This window comes from Citrus sinensis, chromosome 7 (assembly GCF_022201045.2).
Source record: "Citrus sinensis cultivar Valencia sweet orange chromosome 7, DVS_A1.0, whole genome shotgun sequence".
In the NCBI taxonomy this organism is placed as follows: domain Eukaryota; kingdom Viridiplantae; phylum Streptophyta; class Magnoliopsida; order Sapindales; family Rutaceae; genus Citrus; species Citrus sinensis.
In genome coordinates this window covers 6,135,597-6,153,879 of record NC_068562.1, presented here as the reverse complement: position 1 = coordinate 6,153,879, position 18,283 = coordinate 6,135,597, and the positions used below count along the sequence as shown (strand labels likewise).

At 32.5% G+C, this 18,283-nt stretch overlaps 3 protein-coding genes across 3 annotated transcripts; all 3 read left to right on the top strand.

The window, feature by feature from the left end:
• The first annotated feature begins 6,644 nt into the window (after positions 1-6,644).
• Positions 6,645-7,594, top strand: LOC102630283 (defensin-like protein 1). The gene is made up of 2 exons (XM_025094762.2): positions 6,645-6,836; positions 7,080-7,594. Exons 1-2 carry the CDS (start codon positions 6,785-6,787, stop codon positions 7,247-7,249), a joined length of 222 nt encoding a protein of 73 aa, XP_024950530.2. The 5' UTR covers positions 6,645-6,784; the 3' UTR covers positions 7,250-7,594.
• Positions 7,595-8,727: 1,133 nt separating this feature from the next.
• Positions 8,728-16,220, top strand: LOC102630586 (defensin-like protein 1). Its single transcript, XM_052444431.1, has 2 exons — positions 8,728-8,817; positions 10,075-16,220. Exons 1-2 carry the CDS (start codon positions 8,728-8,730, stop codon positions 10,225-10,227), a joined length of 243 nt encoding a protein of 80 aa, XP_052300391.1. The 3' UTR covers positions 10,228-16,220.
• LOC102630891 (myb-related protein 308-like) lies at positions 16,118-17,769 on the top strand. The gene is made up of 3 exons (XM_006466137.4): positions 16,118-16,405; positions 16,571-16,700; positions 16,815-17,769. The coding sequence occupies exons 1-3, from the start codon at positions 16,273-16,275 to the stop codon at positions 17,500-17,502; spliced, it is 951 nt and encodes a 316-aa protein (XP_006466200.2). The 5' UTR covers positions 16,118-16,272; the 3' UTR covers positions 17,503-17,769.
• The last annotated feature ends 514 nt before the right edge of the window (positions 17,770-18,283 follow it).

Below are 18,283 nucleotides of genomic sequence, written 5' to 3'. Positions count from 1 at the left end.
CAAAGTCTCATCTATGAATGAAGGTGACTTCTCCGTAAGGGCCGCTAGGGTTGTTAGCTGTGAGGACCGCACCCTATTGTGCTTCTAGGGGTAAGAATTTTATGTCATTAATGATAAGAATCAAACAATATTAATGGAAACAAAATAATCAATCAAATGATATATTGTCATCTTAATTATCGGTAAAGAAAGAAAGATTGATTGTAAATCAATTGACTCAATTTTTGTTAATCTGTCATTATGCCGAAATAATATTAATTGTATTATTCCCTTTTATATGTTTTAAATACTTTAATAAATGGAGCATTTATCCTCATGAATTAATAACAGTAAATTTTATAGTCTTTATATTATTTCTAAAAAGTTTTCATGGTATTAAAGCAGGTTTAAGAGTCCTTAAATTTGTGGGTTTAGATTTCGCCACCATATTGATGATTGATTTTTGGAGCATTGTGGCCCAAAGGAAAGAGATGTGAGTTCTTTTTTAATTGTTCTTCAATTTCTTTTTTTTAAAAAAATTATTCGACGGCACCATAAACCACCATTTTCACCGTCACAAAGGAAATAATGTCAAAAGAGAAAGGAAACAAAAATGAATCCTCAAAATTAATGTTCTTCTTGAAAGATCAATGGAATGATTTTTTAAATGGAAGAATCCCATGACAAAATTAAAGAAGTGAATATTTCCTTTAAAAAAAATCACAGGAACGGCTTTCATATTAAAAAGTTTATTTGATAGAAAAAAAATTTATTACTTATAATTTTTTATGGTCTAAATAAAAAAAAAGGTGTACGCGAAAACAATTGATAGATTTCTTAGACAAACATGAATTGAATGCTTTCTAATTTGTTGTACGATACTTGGATGAGATGGTAAATAAAAATGAAGGATTTACAATTTTCAAAGGCAAGTTAGGAGTTCAAATGACTCCAGCTTGAGAGAGTATGACAAGAATCAAATAATATTGATGAAAAAAAAATCAATCAAATGATGAATGTCTTCATCTTAATTATTGATTAAGAGAGATTGATTGTAAAATAATATAAATATTTATTATTCCCAAATTATGCTAACTGTATCATTTCTTTTTTTATGTTTCAAATACTTGTACAATTACTCCTCTTTTTCTTATTGAGAAAGAATTTTGTCATCTTCTTTATATTGTTTATGAACATTTTTCAATTACTCCTGTTTTTCTTATTGAGAAAGAATTGTGTTATCGGTGATTCTCAAGCATTCATGGAGTAATCCTACTGGGCCAACACGGGATATGAGGTTTTGGGCTCAGAGGGCCCAACAATAAGGCAGTTCGTTCTTGGGTCATAACCTGGGTAGTCGAGAGGTCCGGTCAAGGAAAATCCTAGGACAATAAAATCTTGCACATCCCACATTTTTGTTCATGTCTCAAATTATAAATTAAAATTAAAAAAATGGTAATGAAATTCTTTTTTTTTTTTTTAAAAAAAAGAAAATTTAATGATATTCTAAAGCCGAAGAAGATGGTCGAGTTTTGATTTTAATTAAGCTAAATATGAAATCGCTGATAATTTTTATTGATATCCTTGTTTTTTCCCCCCTTTTCTTTTTAAGTAGAGGGTGAGCAAATTATTTTTTTAACCGTTACCTCTGCAGAATTCGATAGAATTGTTCCTGGGCTTGGATAGGAGCTTGCATGATGCTTTGAGGCTTCCAATTCCATTTTAACTCAAATGAAGTTAAAATGCATTTCAATGCTTTATACATATTATTTATTTATTGATAGAGCTTTATAAATATCATTATGTGCTCCTCGTTTGAACTCTTTCGCTTAATACTGTAAATGAATGGTTGTGCAAATTTCTCCTTTCTTTTACCCGAGAAATTCGGTATATGCCATTTTCTCAATAATTTTAGGAACTGGAATTACTACGATGCTTGCAAGTTGCAAATTTGCATGTCCCTTGGAAAGGAGACGTTTGCTGACGAATTAGTTTTGCTTGACCATGTGGCTTAAATTGGGCCTCCATATAGGCCCAATAAGGCGATCCAAACGGATGGATCGATTTGCTTGGCAATAGTCAATTAGGGCCCGTTTGGTACTATTTTGCAGGCAGTGTTTTCATTTTCATTTTCATAGTACATATATAATACATGTTCGGTGGCTTATATCCAAAAAATAGATTACAAAATAGAAAATTCAGATTCATTATTATAACTAGTAAACTGAAAACATGTTAAACATGTTCTCCAAATATTACAAAACTAAACCTAAAAATGAATTAAAAATCAAAATCAACCGTAACCGTAAATCCTCCCCTCAATCCTTATCTCTCCATCAACATTCTCTCTTCCCCCTCACCTTTCTCAATCCAGTTGCAGCAAATTTGCACCCTTTCTCTCCTCTTATCTTCATCCAACATCATTCTCTCTCCTTATTTCTCTCGATCTACTCTCTCTTGGCGTGCCAGTTGCTGTCGCTAATTTAACTCAGTCACTGCCGTTGCTCTGTCTCCCCACCGGTGGCGGACCCAAAAACTAAAATGAGGGGGGGCTTAGTTCAAAAAATTTTATTTAACTTAAATTTTTTAATGTTCACTCGAATACATTTTAAGTCTTATAAACTCAAATTTTATTACTTTTTTTTAAATTCTAAATAATAATAGTAACAAATTATTATTTTTAAATGCGTGAAAATATCATTTTTTGAAGTATTATTTTAAATGCGTGAAAATATTATTTTTCGAAGTAGTTTCTACAAAATATTTAAAAAAAATAAAATAATGTGACTAATGGGATTTGAACCAAGGTTTTAAAATCATTAAATAACACTTTTACCATTAAACCACAAGGCTTTTAATATATGAAAGATGTGTCCAAATTCTTTTATCTAACATTTTCATAAGGGACTTGGGGTACATTTAAAAGAAAACTTAATGGTCCAGGGGGGGCTGAAGCCCCTCCTGGACCTTAATTGGGTCCGCCCATGCTCCCCACTGCTGTTCTGTCTCCACCCAGCCTCTGCTATTCCATCTCTGCCTAGTCACTGCTGCTCTGTTTCGCCCAGCCGCTGCTGCTTCGTCTCCGCCCAGCCGCTGCGCTCTATGTGACATAATTACACACGTAATGCATAACGTCTAACATGTAAGTTTTTATAATTATTTTGTTTAAATCATGTGTTGTAATAGATATCTTATTATAGTGTAAAAAACAATGACCATGTAATTTTTTTAATTAATGTTAATTCTAAAACTTTATCATCATGTAATTTTTTTATAATAATTTTGTTTAAATTATTATGGTGTATTTGTGTATGTATTAGCTAAATAATTATTTTTTAATTATAAGTATGATGTAAATGCTTAGTAAAAATTGTTTTTGGAAAAGGTACTACCGCACATATTCTCTGTTTTATCATTTTCAACTGTTTCTACCAAATGCATATTACTGTTTTCAATTTTTAAATACAGGAAACAGAAAATGATACCAAATGCATACTTAAATTTGAAATACAGCAACTGCAAAATACCATTTTCATTTTCATTTTTGTTCTTAGAAAATACAAATTCAGAAATAATATCGAACATACCCTTACTTTTCGATATTTGATCCCTTCAAATCATTTTGCTAATTGTAATTTTATTAATTTTTCCTATTACTTTTCAGGATCAGGAAAAATGAGTGAAATCATTGTTGTTTAACAAAATTAATGAAACCTTCTCATGTTTTAAGAGATATCCAAACCTCGCGAGTGTCAACTTTTATGTTAATTTTACCATTTTACTTTTGGTGATGTTCGAAATATGAACACATTTACTTCTTTAATTTAATTGAACAATTTTCAATCATAATTAATTAAAAAATAAAATTTAAAATTATAAAAAAGTAAGGACTTTTCATAATATTTTAAACTAAGTGAATAGTTTTTTAATCAATTCTGAAAATTTTCATAATTAATTAATAAATTATAATTCTATTACTTTTTTCTACAATTTTGTTTTTAATTTTTTCAATTGATTACGATTAAAAATTATTTAATTAATTAAATAATTAGAAGTATTCATATTTTTAGCATCAAACAACCACTAAGGGTGAAATTGTATGATCAGAAAAAAATGTTGACACTCATGAATGTTTCAGATAGTTTTATTTAAAAAAAAAAATCTACTCTTTTTTTTCTTCAAAATTGTCCTTATTAAAAAAATTATTTTATTTATTCTCTCTCCCTACCCCCCCCCCCTCCCCCCACTCCATCCTAACCATGTACTCCACCACTATATTCATCAATGACAAATTCATCATTATCACCATCTATTTTTTTTAATTATCAATCCATCACCTTTACCAACACATGATGAGTATGAATATTGGATTTTCTTAAGGAAAAAGTTATTTCCCCCCGAAACTTAACCCTGAATTGCACCCCGAATTGAAACACTCCATTTTAATAAAATAGAAAACACACCGTTTAACTTTTCTTTTTGACAACGCTAGCAAAATCTCTCTCTCAATCTCTGTTTAATCTCAGTCTTTCACACCCGCAAAAATCTACAATCACCGACGGAACAACCATCACCGATATTTCTGCATCTGAGGTAATGGAATATTCAAACATTTCATCTGAACTATTAAAACACATCTCAATCTTAGGCTCTTCAACTTTATCCACCAAATTTTCATTATTTCCTTCAAAATTAGCCTCATGTAAATCTTGCAATTCCTCCACTTCATCAACCTCCAATTCATCAACCTCGTCCATTATTACTGCAAATTATAATAATTCAGAATATGATTAATTAATTATACCAAATTCATTAAGTTTAGAAACAAATAAAAATTTAAACTAAATATTATTAATTACTTATCCCTAATTCATTAAGTTTAGAAACAAATTAAAATATAAATAGATATTATTAATTAACGGTTCAACAAATTAATTATTATTAATTAGTTATCACGGTTCAGCAAACTGAAACAAATAAAATACAATAATTGACATACAAATGCTCACGGTTTGCTAGATCAAGATTCATAAATTAAAATGAAACAGCTCAACAAATTAATGTAGGAACAATAAATGCTTACGGGTTTTGTAATGTAGAGGTTCAGTACTTTCACAAACCAGTTGCCATTTTGCAGTTTTACATTTGGGCTTTGCAGTTTGCAATGAATTGAAGCAAGTTGCACAGAGTGTTGAGTGTTGAGTTGAAACGAAAGCAAATAGAAGGACAAGCACGTGCTGCATAGCTGCAATGAATTGAAGAAGCGACGTCGTTTGGTTTTGCAGTTTGCAATGAATTGAAGCGAGCTGCATAGAGTGTTGAGTGTTGGGTTGAAACGAAAGTAAATAGAAGGACAAACACGTGCTGTACAGCTGCAATGAATTGAAGAAGCGACGTCGTTCGGTTTAATCAACAATGCTCACACACATGTGCTACACAGCTACAATTAAAAAGAAAAAACGACCGTTTTGGCAAAATTCGAGGCGCAAATTTGGGGTTAAGTTTGGGGCATATAACAGCGCTGTTTTGTTAAATTCTATGAACAAGTGCTGGATTTTACTCTTATTGATGATATTGGTTATACTTTATGGGATTGATTAAAGTTTTGTTTAATTTCACGTTAGGATTTAATGAGGAGTTAATATTTATTTCAAATTATGAATCAATTAGAAAAAATGAGAGATGTGAGAAATGAGAAGTTAATCTTTTAAGAATTTGATAAAAAAAATTATAATATATTTTTTTAATAAGAATAATTCTAAAATAAATAATATTAAGTAAAAATGAGGACTCCCGAAATAAATTTAAGTAATCGAATATCACCGTTCTTACTTTTTGTCCGAAATATTGGGACTAATAAATTATTCGGACAGTTTGAAATTTTAAGTCCAAAACAGAACCTGCCTAGCCCAAAGCCGAATCAGGTACACGTATACTGGTTTCGATATTCACTTATAGCTGACCTTTAAAAAATGTGAGAGATCAAGGAAAAGCCTAACCTATCATGTATCATCATTCATCAGAAAGAAAAAAACTTAGGATAAACAGCGTCGTAAACAGCACCGCTTACTCTCACACGGCACGTTGGCTGTCGGGTTGCACTGCGCATGGTTAACCGAGCCAAATGGTCCATGGTCTTGTAATTCGGGTTACCCACGCACCGCTCCTATATGCTCTTTCATCTTATGCTCAGTGGCCACATCACATTACCATGTCGTTTTGCATTTTGTACAGTCGAATTATTCACTGCAAATGATCTGACATTGCACGTGAACAGATTCTCACTGTTAAAGCAAAGATATGGCAGTTTCCCCATGTACTACCATTTCCCAGTTCCAAGAGTGGAAAAGGGCAGAGTCCCTATTAAGTTCAAGGTAAATGCTAAGACATTTTAATCTAACCGACCGTACTTAATTGGATCCAAAGTTCAAAATTAAAAACCACAAAAAATAATAGGCACAGCTCTTCATGAGTCACGTCACATACAGATCGACTTATCTGTCTGCCGGTGCACGTGACTAGAGACACTTTAATCAAATCTTTCTGCCGCCCGGCAGAGACCTGACTTTTGTGTTTTTTTTCTTAACTATAGAAATGGAGCAAAAGCCGACAAACATCAAGTGTCCTGTATGCGCGTTGTGCGCTGCCCGCCACTTTTTATCTGGCTTATGGCTTCAGCAAACTGAAGCATCTATATATCGCGGGGTAAGAAGCCCATTGTTGTTCAACTTCTGGCTGATCACTCTCATATATTATATTTGTGATTGTGGTTGCGAAAATTTACGAGCTAAAAGAAAAAATAAATATGAAGAGTTTCTTTGGGATTTTCTTGCTGCTGCTCATTCTATTCGCTTCTCGTAAGACCCTATATCTCCTCCATTTTACATGCACACATGCATTGCATTGTTTCTTTAAATATTTCAGAAAATAGCGAAAGATGCACAAATTAATTTAACCGCCCTCCGCATATACACGTGGGCTGATTTAATAAAATGGCAGTGATATGTATATACTATATAGCTTTCTTTTTTTTTTCTGCATCTTAATTTTTTTTCTTTATTGTTAGTTTTGTTTTTAATTACTATTACTTAAAATGGCAGAAGAGATGATGGTGCCGGCAGAGGGTAGGGTGTGTCAGTCACAGAGCCATCATTTCCATGGCGCATGCTTTAGCCACCACAACTGTGCTTTTGTCTGCAGAAACGAAGGCTTCTCTGGTGGCAAATGCCGTGGAGCCCGTCGCCGCTGCTTTTGCTCAAAGCTTTGCTAATTTCCCGTTGTCGGTCTTGCTTGTGTGCTCTCTTTTGCCACTTGTCCCTCAATAATGCATGGCTGGCTACTCTTCGTGCTAGTTTTAAGTGCGGTGTCTTAGGGCTAGCTTAATATTAGTTACAAATAAGGAATGCTCTTTCGTTTTGGTTTTGCTTAATTTGTGTATCATCTGGTATTGATACTCCAGCTGCTTGCCTAATGAAAGAGCATATCGTCTTGTAGTTTTTGTTTCGCTTGTTTGGATGAATGAATGAGTTTGAATTCCTATGTCCAATTCCGGATCAATGTTTGTGTACTCTTCTTTCTTTAACGGAAAAATAAAAAAGTTAACAATATAAAATATGATTGGCTGTGGGTTGTAGCGAGCTTCATTAATTATTACGTACCATATCTTAGCGTTTTGTTTTCCTTGTTCATTTTGTAAGAAACCATTTCTTAATTAGCGTTCGAATCGGTAACTCAAGCGGAAGCAAACTTAATTATTTAATAACATTTAATTAATACGACTGAAAGGGTTAGTTTCTCAACTCAACTTTAGTTTAAGCCCAGTGTTTGATTGAATGTATTTACTTTTAATGGTGGGTACATTTTGCCATCTCTTGAATTAATGATTTTTTTGTTGTTATATATATATATCAAGGAAACTCTTTCTAATATATGCTTTAAAATAATTGTCATTGAAATGCATTTTTTATTTGAAAAGAAATTAAAAAGATTACCTTGGCTTAAAAAAAATAAATTAGATTATATATCATGGTGAGGAATTAACAGAAAATGACCAATACTTTCTGCAGTAGCAGAGCAGTCGTGACTTTTCCTTAGTTGTTGCAGAGTCGAATAAAATAAAATGAGTTAAATTAACGGTTGGAAATTATAAGGAAAGAAAGTAAATTAAATGACATCGCTAAAATCATAAACAAGGTTTGATCTTTTTTTTAATGTCACATATATTTAGAGGACTTTGAATCCTTTACTAGCTTCTGATCGTAACGTTCCATTTTAGACTATGTATTTCGAAAATGAGATTCACTCCACATTTAACACCACACATAGCAACGAACGGTGCGTTTTCAGCTAACAATAAATTCTCGCACCGAGGCCCACCTCTCACACAACGCGCGCAACTCACACAACTCTCGCGCAAATCTCACCGCTCTATGCTCTGCTCTCTCTCCCGTCGTCTCCCGTCGCTCGTGCATCTCATCTTGCTCCTTTTTTTACTGCCCATGTGTTGTATATTGGTTTATTTCAATATTGTTACGAAGCAAGAGAAAGATGACATGCAGAATTAATATTAGTTTTATATATTTATTTATTTCATTGAAAGTGAAATTAAAAGACCACACATAGACCACAGACATTTATGGAGAAATTGAGCTGAAGTGTGTGCCAACTGCCAAAGATTCAGTGTATTCAAATGCTTGATTGGGTAAATTAGTTGGCAAAGAACTAATTGTTTCTCACACAGCCGAGAGAATGAGACACCGTGAGGGAGAATCGACTATCAGAGGCACCGTGAGGGAGAGTCGAAGGTCGGAACAGAGAGTGGTGTGGGAGAATTGGCTGGTCAGATTTGCGGCTTGAGGTGTGGATTTGGTGTGAGTGAGAGGAAGAATCGTGTGTTGTGAGTTGCTGTGTGTTGTCTCAACTGCGCGTGTTGTTTGCCATGCGTTCAACAGTGACCTTTTATAGTGTGTTCAAAAGGCACCGTTCGGTGTTTAATGTGGTGTGAATACCGGTGTATGTATTTTCATTACATCTATAAGGAATCATATTAGAATGGAGAATTCAAGATCAATTTGAAGCAATACAAACAAAGGATGGAAACATGTAGAAAAAACGACTTATAAACAAATTTCATTTTTTAGAATACCATTGTCGTTTTGTTTCTTTAATTTCCAAAATAAGATAAAATAAAATAAAATTATAATTAATTTATGCCAAAAATTGTTTACATGTAAAGATTCTTGTACCCATGATTTAAATTCCCCTTAGCCTTGATGCATGAAAGAGACTTTGAAAAGTTACATAAAAAGATAAGATATATTAAGATACTGTTTGGGATCGAGGTACTATATTTTTTAAATTATAATTATTGTAAAAATAATAATATTTATAAAATAAAAATTAATAATTTATAATAAATATAAAATTTTAATAATAATTTTAAAGATATAATAAAATTTTCACGATATAAATAAAAAATTATATAAATTTAATTTTTAAAATACAATAATTAGTATTCATCAAATATTTTAATGCTCTACATTTGAAAAGCTCCAACTACTCCACCTCATACTCAAAAGCAGACCTATGTGTTAACCTGGCTTATCATACACGACGAGAAGCTCACGACTTATTAAATTAAACTTCATTGTGAATTGTACAACTCTTATTATAATACGTACGTGTCAAAGATACAAGGATGGACATGCATGGAGTGGCCGGGTGCACATCACTGCAAGCCCCACTTGTACACAATCCTGTTTTTGCCGATACGCCTCCAATCTTCAGAAATCTTATTTAGCGACTCAAGCTCTCCGTCTTAGCTCACCTGCAATTTCTGATTAAAAATACAGTAAAAAACCTTAATCGTACAACCGAGAGAGATGGATAGGAGATCCTTTGGACTTCCCTTGTTGCTGCCGATTTTGTTGACCTCTCGTAAGTCTTGCTCTCTCTAATTATATGACTATGAGTACTTGTAATTATCTCATGCATGTATCATGTCTGTTAGTCAAAAAGCTAATTTTAAACTGAAGTTCGTTTATTAGTTTGTTTAAAATGTTAAAATTTGTACAAGCAGAAATGACAGTGCTGTAGACTGAGGCGAGGCTATGCGAGTCACAGAGCCATAGGTTTCATGGTACATGCGTGAGATCCCACAACTGTGATCTGGTTTGCAGGACCGAAGGTTTCACTGGGGGCAGATGCCGGGGATTCCGTCGCCGCTGCTTTTGTACCAGGATTTGTTAAATGCTACGCATGCAATCATGGAAGTAATGTACTCTCTCTCTCTCTCTCTATATATATATATATATATATATATATAAATAAATAAATAACTTGGGTTCTTCCATGTCTGTGACTAGGGAGAATTATTCGTTTACTTTGTTGCTCGTGCTCCCCCTCTTGTTTTTGTTGGGCCATTAACGTTCAATATTACTAAAAGAATTACTCGAAAAAAAATTATTATGAGTAGAGCTTCTAACATCCCTTAAAATTTCTTATGCAATCCCTTTTTTTTCAATTAATATATATATAAAAAAAAAATTTCCTCTAAAGCCCCCATCTACTATATGTATGTTGGGATCTCTCACACCTAGAACAAAATGAAATTTCTCCTACAGTCTTGTTCATCTATATATCCTCCACACAAATAAATTTTTTGAGTAATAAATCTTTTAGTGCTAATCGTTTATTTAAAATAAACATTATTTTATTTTAGTTTAAATAGGCTTTAAGTACTAGAACAATTCATTTAAAAATAATAATAGTATGAGAGTACTGAATCGCTAAAGAAAGAAAATGAAATAAAATTTATTTTAATAGAACAATTGGATAGATGAAGTTTGAAGAGTCGCAAACAAAAGAAATGAAGAAATGACTCGTTGATATATTCAAAGAAAGATAGCTTGCAAAGAAAACAAAAAATATATGCATAGGTTTCGAAGAGAGGCGAAACAGTTGATGTGTTTGATTAAAATTATATATTTATTCTTATATGTAATTACATAAATAAAAGGGGTGTTTTGAGGATAATGAAGGGTGTTAATAGTACTACTCTCTTATTACTTTGGCGCCTCTCATTAAAGAGTTGGAACTATTGGCACACCCTATAATAACCTCTTGTCCTTTCCCATCAGCACCCTGTTAAATAATTAAAATTAAAAAAAAAAAATTTGCTTAAGCCTATTTTTATTCCTTAAATACCTTTGAATCATTGATTCTATCTTCTTCCCTAATAAAAATCCCACAGCTTCGTTGTTGCATGAGTGTGCAATATCAGAATATGGCCTTTCTTTTTTGTGATTTGATTTATTAAAAATATTCATTAAAGTTTGAAAACGAAACCCGCATTATTATCTATATTTTTCGCGACTTAAACCCATATGATTTTTTTTCTTTAAAAAACATTATTTTATGGAAATTTGACTAGTAATTTCCCAATGATAAAAAGTGGAGTAGTTACAAGAAAATTATTTATCAATTAACTGAGAATTAAGCGTCGAAGTGAGTGAAGTTACTGATTTTATGTTGTGTTATTAAACGTGATTGGGTCCTGCAATATTATAGTCAGCGGTAAAGAGATGCATTGTTGTTCTTTTATGTACTTTCAATTGTGACTAAAATGGTAAATATGAAGGAGGGGTTTTACAAGATATTTCGAGGGGTGCCAATAGCTAAACCGGTCATTAAAAGTTTCATCTTGTTTTGTTGGGCTCTCAGTCTTGTTTCATTTGGGTTTACCAACTCAGTCACACCCCTTTCGGTAAAGCGTTATGCTTTTCACACCCCTTCAATATCCTTATATCACACCACCTTTGAAATCGTGGTTCTATTGTTACTCATAAACCCTAACTATTTTTTTAATCCTAAATATGAGATAATTAATTTTATTGATGAAATCGAAATAAATATGAAATAAATAAAGAGATAAATTATCCAATGACAATAATTTTATTATGAAAAAGTATGTTTACAAAAATTTATTCTAAATGAAAGTGAAATTTAATCAAAATTATTTTGTAATTTCTGTCCTTTTTTTCATATAATTTCATAAAAGAAAGAGACAAAAGAATAATTAAAAAAAAAAAAACGAGGTTTCTTAAGAGTTTAAAAGGAAAGTTGGAGGTTCCACCACTCTTCGACAAAATCTAAATTATCTTGTTTTTGATCTTGTGATCCGTGAGAGCTTCATATAGGCGACACCGATACGGCCATCAAATGTGTATCAAGCGTAAAAGATGGGTGGAAGAATCAGAATCCCCATTCAATATTGCCATTCGATAGAAAAAAAAAAAAAAAAAAAAAAAACATGCAGTGGGGATGGAATCTTGTGAGTTAAACGTTGTCGTTATGAAAATGCATTTTAAATTCTTAGCTGGAATGAAATTAAAGAAAATAGGAATCTAAATAGTAAATGGCTGGAAATTTACGTTTTGTTCGGATGAAGTCAACAAATTTCAATTTCTAGGAGTAAATAGTAATACCTAATTACGTACCACGTGATCAGGCTCGCTGCAGGCCGTCGGTGTAGGGGATCTACGTGTGATCTACATGTGCTTTTCGACACAATATTTTATAATAAACTCCCACGTCCACAACCAAAATCGTAGTATTTCCTATTTGCATGTGAAGTCCAATTTCAGGTTTTAGGTTTATGCGCATACGCAAACCAGTAATCAAGGAATTAGAGTTCTGATTTCACGGGTGATAAATGTAAAATTCACATTCAAATAAGTTAAATTTCAATGTAACCGTTTTGGGTGAGGTTGCTACAACTTATTAAAATATTCATCTTATCCATACTTTGATGATTTTTTATTTTTTTTACTAAAATACCTATAACATTAAATTAGTATACCTATAACATTAAATTAGTATTATGGACAATTTAATAAGGGCCTTTGATTGAAAAGGAATTTCTCTTTGTACCCATCTATAACTTATCTAACTTTGGTAAACCTAGGGGTAGGCAAATAAATTGAGCCACCAAATGAGCCAAACTGATCTGAATCAATGGTTCCATTCGATTCGATTTTAATAAATATGATATTATTTATTTTATTAAATATAATTATTATTTTTAATAAACTTAGGTTTACCCCTAAGTAAACCTATTTAACACTACTCATCTGATTTTAATTTTTTTTTCTTTATTCATATCAATAATCAAAACTATGCGAACAAGTCATCAAGGTAATAATATTAGAAAAAAATTTGCGATTTGTTTACACTATTTTATTTAATCTTTCAATTCTCAACTGCATACAATGAGATTTAATCTTTCAAATTACGTGGAATCGGGTCACTCTGTGCTCCATTAATACCTGCCTGCAGAATTTCAGAAATGGATTGTGGGTTGTAATTAATTCAATAATGAAAATAGACAAGTCTAGAAAAGGAAAAAAAAAAGGTTTAACAACATAATTTGATTTCTAAGAGTTATTCTATTTTGATTTTGTTCTAAACAAAAAAAATAGATAAAAATAAAAATTATATTCCCTAAATAAACACTAAGAGAGTATATTGGTATTTAATGGGTGTAAAAAATAAAAATTTTATTTTTCAAATTTTAACATTGGGATTATCAAGTAAGAGTAATGATATAGCTACAAACTCTTGCACAAATTTATTTTGTACAAATTGATGTGACATGATAAAATTATTTGAATTAAATATCTCTTGGCTCACATGATTTATTTTTATTATTTTATATTTTTATTCAACCAATAATTTAATACTACATCAGTTTGTATAAAATAAGTTTGTACAAGAATTTGTAGCTGTATCATCACTCATATATATATATATATATATATATATATTAGCAATAATAATAATAACAATTTTGAGTAACAGATCTATTACTTTATTAATATAAAGAATAAACTAAATGATAAGAACTCGTACATCAAATTTGAAATTATATGCTTCCTACAAGTAACGGATATAATTAATAGTATTTATCTGAAAGCAAAAGGTTTTTCATGAGATCAATAAGTGAAGGAAAGTCTCATATTATAAAAGTTTTTCAGCTTTTTTTGGGAATGAAAATTTAGGTTAAAGCTACAAAATTTTTGGCTCTCTTTATCTCTTTACATTTTCTTTTGGTTCCCAAATCTAATACTTTCTAATATCATAAATCTCTACCTATTTGGATCGAAAATCACCTGTACATTGTGATAAGTCTCGCGTTGGACACCAATTCTACACGTATACACCCAACATTACGATTGGATCCTTTACAAGATCGTGCCAGTAACATCCTTATCATTAAAGTAATTAATGAACAGTCCTATACATATATATGGATATTTTATAGTTGAAAAAATTAAAAGACGATGACCTTACACTTTTTTTGGTGTGCCTAATTTGATGCGCTGTGGACCCATTTTCGAAATCTTCCTATGTTGGAATTGATATATGTGGTCAAAAGAATAATTTTAGATAAGAATATATTGAAGAAACCCATCAAGAAAAACAACAATTATTTAAAAGTAGAAGAAGAAAGACCACTGAAGAATTAAAAGAAAATCGATGATGGGCAATGGCAGGAGAGGAGCATACAGCAAAAGAAAGGCCCACTTGTTGTTCTCAAATAGATGGAGATGGGGGTGGGTCGCCAACCTAAAAAGATTCTCCAATTTCTGCCCATTAATTTACTTTATATAAATGTAATTTTCATAATCCTTCTAGAAGATTTACAAATGTACATAACACATAGATGAATTAAATAGTGAAGTTAGGAACAACCATACTCTCTAAATTATATTAACATTGGCCGGCTTTAGTGACATACTCTGTTTCTAGAAAAATGGATGAGATAGGCGAGCAGGTTGGTTGATTTGTGAAAATGACATAAATTTCTAAATTAATTGTAGTTGGTAAGTTTATTTTGTTATTGTTAATTTGTCCTACTAATATCCATCATAAGTTGAGTCTAGTCAAGTATTCTTTTCAATTAATAATAACCCATCGTGGGCTCTCCCAAGTCTATGAGCCAAGAATGATGTGAAAGGACAACCGGATACTTTCTTTGAAATAATTTATAATGAAATTATTTGGTTCGATGACCGTTCTTATTCACGAAATTACAATAAGTTTTAATTAATGAAAGAGGTGAGCACAGTTAATGTTTCAATATATTATATATGGTGGGGGAAGTTAGTTACCTGCATTAAACCAAAAATTGACAAGAGGAAGTGGAAAAAGTAGAGGAGGTCTTCTAGAATCTCTCTTTTTGGAAAATTTATTAATAATTTAATTAAAAGAGTTGGGTAGAAAGTAGAAAGACCAAATAATAGAAAAAAAGTCGTAAGTGAAGAAGCCATAAGAGTGACTGAGTGAGTTATGATGAGTTGGTGGCGTGACGCCTTGCCTTAATATTTTTGCAAACGATTTTGCTAGAGGAAGAGCCTTTCATTTTGTCTTGCTTGCATGAATGACCACCAAAATCATCCATTGTCATTCTCTTTGCTTTTCGGTCCCCTTTAATGCTTTAGATAGAAAAACAAAGGTTGTAAGGCCAAGTCATCTGTTATTTCAAAGCAGAATTCATGTAATTTGAATCTCCCAACGTTTGTTTTACTACTACTAAATAAAGATAATATTAATGAAATATATATCTTGAAGCAACCTTGAAGTGAAGGTGGAAATATGATTTCACTAGCAATGCTTTCATCTTATATCCCATTTTAGCTAAAAATTTATCGTTTTATCTAAAATTACCTACCTATATATAGAAAATAATCATTACTAGGCATGTTGTGCACTAAGTAGCTAGAAATAAGCAGCGTTACCATCGTTTTGATACAGATAGATTTTAATTTGAATGTGTTGAGAACAAAACTAAAGTGGGGTGAATCATAAATTGAGGGGAAAGGAACAAGAATCACAAAAGGAGGAGGACTGAAAGGGCAAATAAGTGTAAATTCAACAACATGAAAAGTAGAGCTACCTACCAAATCCAGCACTAACTTAATTGCAACCACTCGTCTATCTCACCAACTCGGTCAAATACCCTTTCAAATATAAAAATAATAAACAATAAACAAAACAAAAACTACTTTAAAAAAACACCAAAGGGTCCCCGAGTCAATTGCTTTGCCCTCTTCTCCCTTCTCTCTCTCTCTCTCTCATTTATATCCTCCTCTTCTTCATTCCTCACCAAGAAACAACAACCTCCCCATCAGAAAAAAAAAAAAAAACAACAACAACCTTAACAACAACAAAAACAATTTCCCGTTTTCTTAATTTTCTCTATTTGATCAGATATCAAAAGCAACAAAACAAAACATGGGTAGATCCCCATGTTGTGAGAAAGAACACACCAACAAAGGTGCTTGGACTAAAGAAGAAGATGAGCGTCTTATTAACTACATCAAAGTTCATGGCGAAGGCTGTTGGAGATCCCTCCCCAAAGCTGCTGGTGTGTGTGTGTGTGTGTGTGTGTGTTTGTCTATATATATATATATATATATATATATAGACACAAACATATATATTGCCATTCATTCATTTGCTTCTTTTTCTTTTTAAGTTTTTTCTTTCATGCATATACATATGTATAACCTTTTTATTTCTTTTGGTTCAGGTTTGCTGAGGTGTGGCAAGAGCTGTAGACTTAGATGGATAAACTACCTAAGGCCTGATCTCAAGAGAGGAAACTTCACCGAAGAAGAAGATGAACTCATCATCAACTTTCATAGCTTGCTTGGTAACAAGTATGTATCAATTACAAATATATTTTTGCATCGAATATCAATAATTTTAACTGTATTATTTTTACAAATCTTGAATGCATCTATAATTAATCATTTGGATGATGAAATTGTCAGATGGTCTCTAATAGCCGCACGGTTGCCTGGAAGGACTGATAATGAGATCAAGAATTATTGGAACACTCACATCAAAAGAAAGCTTTATAGCCGTGGAATCGATCCTCAAACGCACCGTCCACTCAATTCTGCCCCGGTCCCGGCCCCGTCCCCCGGCAACAACAACAACAACAACAGCAACAAAAGAAATAACAACACCAGCACCAATACTAAAACCGACTGCAGCAACAAATTTGAAATGAACGTGCAAAGTAATCGCCCAGTGATGCAGCTGGTGCCTGAGTTTATAATGAGTACCGGTAGAAGCATAGGCACCGATAAAAATCATAACTACCACTCACCTTCGTCAGCCGAAGACTCGTCAAATAATACCAGTGGCAGTGGTGTCACAACAGAAGAAGCTCATCAAGAACTCAATCTTGAGCTCTCCATCGGGCTTCCACAGCAGCCTCGGATTATTAATCAGAAGCCAGCAGCAGGGGGATCATATCAGTTCTTTGGAGCAAATACTAATAATAACCCTAGTACCGGCGCTGCTCAAACAGGAGCTGCGTGCTTGTGCTACAATCTAGGGTTTCAGAATAGCAAGTTGGCATGTAGCTGCAGCAGCAATCCCATGCCCATGTCAACGATAATAACAGCTGACAATAACCTCCACAGATTCTACAGACCACCTTTGGATTCTTGAAATTGTGAACTCAGAAAGTATAGTTAGCTAGATCTATTTTAATCTTTCCAAAACTGTGTTGGTCGAATGATAAATCTGCAGTTGAAAAAGAAAAGAAGCAAAAGCCTCTTTTCGCTCGTTTCCTCTACCCGGCCCTCCGTCTCATTTCTCCCAACTAAACTAAACATGGGTAAGCGTTTATAAATTTTCATAAAGTTGTCCGTTCTTATAGCTTATTATAAACATTACAGCTTCATTAATTTTACGTGGATGCCGTAGTGAGTTTTCTTTTTGGTTTTATGAAAATGACCACTGGAACTTGGAAGATTTGCTCCATTCTGAAATTCTAAAATTGTACATTTTTAAGAGTCATTGACCCTTCTCAAATAGGAACATTTTGATAGCCACTGAACCTTGTTGAATTGGTGGCGCTGAAGAATGGACTTTTTAGTTTATTCGGAAGATAAACTAAAGAAGCCGGACTCATAAGCTTTTTTTCTGAAATTTATGAAAAAAATAAAAGGGAAAGCATACCAATTACATATTATACATCGAATTTGGATCTATTGCTAATATTTACCAAACCAATCAACACGTAACTTATATCAGTATTTGAATCCAAATCTCTTATGCATCAATTTTGATGAAAATATAAAATTGATATGTGAAATATTAGAGAACCAAAACCACCTGAATGAATTGAGAAACGCGGGGCAAGGTGGCCACCTATGTATCTGTTGGACTAATGTGTAACCAAGCGTTCACTGATATAAACCTATAAACAAAAAACAAAAAAAAGTGA

Excerpts from the sequence above, each read along its gene's own strand:
- LOC102630283 (XM_025094762.2), top strand. The coding sequence starts at position 6,785 with ATGAAGAGTTTCTTTGGGATTTTCTTGCTGCTGCTCATTCTATTCGCT. Across the intron at positions 6,837-7,079 it reads GCTCATTCTATTCGCTTCTC|AAGAGATGATGGTGCCGGCA; the intron begins GTAAGACCCTAT and ends TTAAAATGGCAG.
- LOC102630586 (XM_052444431.1), top strand. The coding sequence starts at position 8,728 with ATGAGACACCGTGAGGGAGAATCGACTATCAGAGGCACCGTGAGGGAG. Across the intron at positions 8,818-10,074 it reads TGGTGTGGGAGAATTGGCTG|ACTGAGGCGAGGCTATGCGA; the intron begins GTCAGATTTGCG and ends ACAGTGCTGTAG.
- LOC102630891 (XM_006466137.4), top strand. The coding sequence starts at position 16,273 with ATGGGTAGATCCCCATGTTGTGAGAAAGAACACACCAACAAAGGTGCT. Across the intron at positions 16,406-16,570 it reads ATCCCTCCCCAAAGCTGCTG|GTTTGCTGAGGTGTGGCAAG; the intron begins GTGTGTGTGTGT and ends CTTTTGGTTCAG. Across the intron at positions 16,701-16,814 it reads CATAGCTTGCTTGGTAACAA|ATGGTCTCTAATAGCCGCAC; the intron begins GTATGTATCAAT and ends TGAAATTGTCAG.